The sequence below is a fragment of the Chiloscyllium plagiosum genome, unplaced genomic scaffold (genome assembly GCF_037043375.1).
Source record: "Chiloscyllium plagiosum isolate Xiang-an unplaced genomic scaffold, Cpla_swu_hap1 HiC_scaffold_47, whole genome shotgun sequence".
NCBI classification, from domain to species: Eukaryota; Metazoa; Chordata; class Chondrichthyes; order Orectolobiformes; family Hemiscylliidae; genus Chiloscyllium; species Chiloscyllium plagiosum.
In genome coordinates, this window is record NW_028270185.1 from 22,055,587 (window position 1) to 22,061,586 (window position 6,000).

Here is a 6,000-nt window from a genome sequence, read left to right on the forward strand (position 1 = left end):
AGTACAGGAGTTGGGAGGTCATGTTGCCGCTGTTCAGGACATTGGTTAGGCCACTGTTGGAATATTGCATGCACTTCTGGTCTCCTTCCTATCGAAAAGATGTTGTGAAACATGAAAGCGTTCAGAAAAGATTTACAAGGATGTTGCCAGAGTTGGAGGATTTGAGCTATAGGGAGAGGCTGGGGCTGTTTTCCCTGGAGCGTCGGAGGCTGAGGGGTGACCTTATAGAGGTTTACAAAATTATGAGGGGCATGGATAGGATAAATAGAGAAAGCCTTTTCCCTGGGGTCGGGGAGTCCAGAACTAGAGGGCATAGGTTTAGGGTGAGAGGGGAAATATATAAAAGAGACCTAAGGGGCAACTTTTTCATGCAGAGGGTGATATGTGTATGGAATGAGCTGCCAGAGGATGTGGTGGAGGCTGGTACAATTGCAACATTTAAGAGGCATTTGGATAGGTCTATGAATAGGAAGGGTTTGGAGGGATATGGGCCGGGTGCTGGCAGGTGGGAGAAGATTGGGTTGGGATATCTGGTCAGCATGGATGGGTTGGACCAAAGGGTCTGTTTCCATGCTTATTCCCCACACGCGCCACCCCCTGAGTGAAAAAGTTGCTCCTTGGTTCTCTTTTATATCTTTCCCGTCTCATTCTTAACCTATACTGTCTAGTTCTGGACTCCCCCACCCCAGGAAAAAGACTTTTTCTATTTACCCTATTCATGCCCCTCATGATTTTATACACTTCAGGTCACCCCTCAGCCTCCGACGCTCCAGGGAAAACAGCCCTAGCCTATTCAACCTCTCCTGATAGCTCAAATCCTCCAACCATGGCAACATCCTCGTAAATCTTTTCTGAACCCTTTCAAGTTTCACAACATCCTTCCAATAGTAAGAACACTAGAATTGCATGCAGTATTCCAACAGTGGCCTAACCAATGTCCTGTACAGCCGCAACATGACCTCCCAATTCCTGTACTCACTACTCTGACCAATAAAGGAAAGTATACCAAACACCACCTTCACTTTCCTCTCCACCTGCGACTCTACTTTCAAGGAACTATCAACCTGCACACCGAGGTCTCTTTGTTCAGCAACACTCCCAAGGACCTTACCATTAGGTGTATAAGTCCTGCTAAGATTTGCTTTCCCAAAATGCAGCACCTCACGTTTTTCTAACTTAAACTCCATCTGCCACTTCTCAGCCCATTGGCCTATCTGATCAAGATCCCGTTGTATTCCGAGGTAACCTCCAATTTTGGTGACATCTGCAAACTTGCTAACTATGCCTCCTTTGCTCACATCCCAATCTTTTTATATAAATGACGAAAAATAGTGGACCCAGCACCAATCCTTGTGGCACTCCACTGGTCACAGGCCTCCAATCTGAAAAACAACCCTCTACCACCACCTGCTGTCTTCTACCTTTGAGCCAGTTCTGTATCCAAATGGCTAGTTCTCCCTGTATTCCATGAGATCTAACCTTGCTAACCAGTCTCCCATGGGGATCCTTGTCGAATGCCTTACTGAAGTCCATGTAGATCATGTTTACTGCTCTGCCCTCATCAATCCTCTTTGTTACTACTTCAAAAAACTCCATCAAGTTTCTGAGACATGATTTCCCACACACAAAGCCATGTTGACTATCCCTAATCAGACCTTGTCTTTCCAAATACATGTACATCCTGTCCCTCCCGATTCCCTCCAACAACTTGCCCACCACCAACATCAGGCTCACCGGTCTATAGTTCCCTGGCTAGTCCTTCCTTAAATAGTAATATCACATTCACCAACCTCTAGTCTTCTGGCACCTCACCTGTGACTATCGATGCTACAAATATGTCAACAAGAGGCCCTGCAATCACTTCCCTAGCTTCCCACAGAGTTGTTGGGTACACCTGATTAGGTCCTGGGAATTTATCCACTTTTATGCGTTTCAAGATTTCCAGCACTTCCTCCTCTGTAATATGGACATTTTTCAAGATGTCACCATCTATTTCCTTACATTCTATACCTTCCATATCCTTTTCCACAGTAAACACTGATGCAAAACACTGGTTTAGTATCTCCCCCATCTGCTGCGGCTCCACAAAAAGGCAGTCTTGCTAATCTTTGAGGGGCCCTATTCTCTTCCTAGTTATCCTTTTGTCCTTAATGTATTTGTAAACACCCTTTGGATTCTCCTTAATTCTATTTGCCAGACTATCTCATGTCCCCTTTTTGCCCTCCTGATTTCCCTCTTAAGTATACGCCTACTGCCTTTATACTCTTATAAGGATTCACTCAATCTATCCTATCTATACTTCACATATGCTTCCTTCTTTTTCTTAACCAAACCCTCAATTTTTTTAGTCATCCAGCATTCTCTTCGCATACCAGCCTTTCCCTTTCCCCCGAACAGGAATATACTGTCTCTGGACTCTCGTCTCATTTCTGAAGGCTTCCCATTTTCCAGCTGTCCCTTTATCTGCGAACATCTGCCCCCAATCATCTTTTTTGAAAGTTCTAGCCTAATACCGTCAAAATTAGCCTTTCTCCAATTTAGAACTTCAACTTTTAGATCTGGTCTATCCTTTTCCATCACTATTTAAAAACTAATAGTATTATGGTCACTGGCCCCAAAGTGCTCCCCCACTGACACCTCAGTCACCTGCCCTGCCTTATTTCCCAAGAGTCAGACAAGTTTTGCACCTTCTCTCGTGAGTGCATCCACATACTGAATCAGAAAATTGTCTTGTACACACTTAACAAATTCCTCTCCATCTAAATTCTTAACACAATGGCAGTCCCAGTCTATGTTTGTAAAGTTAAAATCCCCTATGTGCAGCACGGTGGCTCAGTGGTTAGCACTGCTGCCTCACAGCAACATGGACCTGAGTTCAATTCCAGCCTCAGGCGACTGTCTTTTGGAATTCACACATTCTCCCCGGATTCCTCCTGCAATCCAAAGATGTGCAGGCCAGGTGAATTGGCCATGCTAAATTGCCCATAGCATTAGGTGCATTAGTCAGCAGTAAATATAGGGTAGGGAGGGTAGGTTACTCTTCGGAAAGTCTGTGGATTTGTTGGGCATATGGCCTGTTTCCATACTGTAGGGAATTGAATCTAATGTAATCTACCATAACCACTGTATTATTCTTCCAGATAACTGAGATCTCCTTACAAATTTGTTTCTCAATTTCCCTCTGAGTATTAGGAGATCTATAAAACAATCCAAATAAGGTGATCATCCCTTTCTTATTTCTCAGTTCCCCCCAAATAACTTCCCTGGTTGTATTTCCAGGAATATCCTCAGTCAGTACAGCTGTAATACTACCCCTTATCAAAATGCCACTCCCCCTCCTCTTGCCTCCCTTTCTATCTTTCCTATAGCATTTGTGTCCTGGAACATTAAGCTGCCAGTCCTGCCCATCCCTGAGCCATGTTTCTGTAATTGCTATGATATCCAGTCCCACGTTCCTAACCATGCCCTGAGTTCATCTGCCTTTCCTGTTAGGCCTCTTGCATTGAAATAAATGCAGTTTAATTTGAGTCCTGTCTTGTTCTTTGCTTTGTCCCTGCCTGCCCTGACTGTTTGACTCGCTTCTTTTCTCAACTGTACCAGTCTCAGATTGATCTCTTTCCACGCGATCTCTAGATATCCTTTCTTTTACCTTACTGTTATTTCTATTTGCACTGAGTTCATCTGTTTGTACCTGAAAGCTTTCAGGTACAGATTTCAGATTCTGGTTTCAAGTACTCTATTCTCTGAAGTCTAAAGTGTTTGCCTAAATTGAAATCCATTTATAGCAGTTTTGCCCATTTACTTAAGCAATGAATATTTTTATTGGACAGCTAGTTTGCAGAGTGATGCACGTAGCATGGGTTCAGTCCCGCGCTGGCTGAGGTTACCATGAAGGACTCTGCTTCTCTATCTCTCCCCTTGCTTGAGGCATGATGGCCCTCAGGTTAAACCTTCAGCATCTGGCTCTCTCTGACAGCCCTATTGTCTGGTTGGACTGTGGCAACATTTATTTTTTGTGTTGTTATCCATTGTTGTGTCATTCGTAAACTTACCCAAAGTTTATTTTCTAAACAGTTGCACTGTGTAGTTCATGCCCCAATTAGAGTAGCTGCTCATTATCCTTGTTCGACATTTCCTTATGTTTGATGAATTTCGGAATCAGGTCAATAATCTTCCCGCCATATCTTTTACTTCAGTTTCAGCTGACTGTCTCTTCTAAGGGACTTTCTTAAATGCTTTCAGGTAATCTCACATACATAGACAATCCCCATGTACAATACTTCAGTCAATACCTCAGCTAGGCATTTGATTTGGCTCATTGAGCCTGATCTCCCATTTGCAAATCCATGTCAATTTTGGAAGCACTCCATAATGACAGGCTGAAGTATTATTTACGTCTGAAGAAGGCTCTCTGGACCTGAAATGTTAATTCTGCTTTCTCTCCACAGATGTTGCCAGATCTGCTGAAATTCCCCAGCAACTTTTCTTTTTATTTCAGATTTCCAACATCAACAGTTTCTTTATTTTTATTATGTTTCCTCCGGGTGTTCCGGTTTCCTCCCACAATCCAAAGATGTGCAGGTCAGATAAATTGGCCATGCTAAATTGCCAATAGTGTTAGGTGCGTTAGTCAGGGGTAAACATAGGGTAGGGGAATGGGTTTGGGTGGGTTACTCTTCGGAGGGGTGGTGTGGACTTGTTGGGCCGAAGGGCCTGTTTCCACACTGTAGGGAATCTAATCTTAATGACAGAAAGCTCATCAAGACAATGAGACAGCATCACTCTAAAACCCAATTAATTCTGTGTATAGTTCCTTCCCCCAGTTTGTATCAGTGCCACCTCAGTTTACACTGTTACTGCCAATAGCATTGAATCATTTCCTGTCACAGAGGCATGTGGAATCATACACCTTACTTGCTATTTTTTTTCCTGCAGTTTTACATGGTGATGTGTATCATCTATGTGCTCTACAGTGTTGTCTGGCTTTTCCTGTTGGCTTGTTACTGGAAGGATTTGCTTCGGATTCAGTATTGGATTGGTGGAGTCATCCTGCTAGGAATGTTGGAGAAAGCAGTCTTCTATGCAGAATTCCACACAATCGCTCAGCAGGGTGTTTCAGGTAAATGGTCTCACTGATGATAAAAAGTTATTCACTTTGTAAGCTGAAATTGAAATGGATGAAAGCTGGATTTGGGCAGGTGGTGGGGCGGATATCAGCCTCTCTTGTTTGACTCCGACATTGCGGGTTTCTGGATGGGGACAACACTGAGCTTGGCTTGACCCCTGTACAATCCTAGCTTGCTTGCATTCATTGTGAAGCAGTTCATAAAGAATGTGAGCAAGGTGTGAGAGGAATGCCAGCACAATGGACCAGCATGAGCATCCAGCTACTTTGGGGGTAAGGGGCAAAAGGGAACTTCGTAAAAAACTTCTCTCCTTTTCAGGTCATATTTCCAATCCTGTATATTGAGAACATAATTTAAGATTCTAGTTTATTCATTGATATATTTCATGCTATAACAGTTAACTAATATTGATCTACTCTGGCACAAATTAAATCCGACTTTACTTTAAAACTGTTTTGCAGTTCACGGAGCAGTGGTTTTTGCAGAGCTGCTATCAGCTGTGAAACGTACCCTGGCCCGGGTCCTGGTCATTATCGCAGCACTTGGCTATGGTATTGTCAAGTAAGATATGTACTTACTATTTCATGAGTTGCTGTGGTTGCCTTACATATTAAAAATTGTAATTTGTGCAAAACTGAATTAAGGCCATAAGACATAGGAGGAATTAGGCCATTCAGCCCATCGAGTCTGCTGCGCCATTCAATCATGGCTGATAAGTTTGTCAGCCCCATTCCCCCACTTTCTCCCTGTAACCATTGATCCCCTTGATACTCAAGAACTTATCTATCACAGTCTTTAATACACTCAATGACCTGGCCTCTACAGCCTTCGGTGCCAATGAGTACCATAGATTGACCACTCTCTGGCTGAAGAA

General features: G+C 43.4%; 1 protein-coding gene across 1 annotated transcript in view; it reads left to right on the forward strand.

Moving 5' to 3' along the window:
* LOC122542901 (Golgi-pH regulating cation channel-like) overlaps window positions 1–6,000 on the forward strand; it is an 84,487-nt gene that overhangs the window by 46,361 nt on the left and 32,126 nt on the right. The window contains exons 10-11 of the mRNA XM_043681036.2: window positions 4,936–5,119; window positions 5,588–5,687. Of these exons, the coding sequence (XP_043536971.2) occupies window positions 4,936–5,119; window positions 5,588–5,687 (284 nt within the window). The remainder of the gene's footprint in view (window positions 1–4,935; window positions 5,120–5,587; window positions 5,688–6,000) is intronic.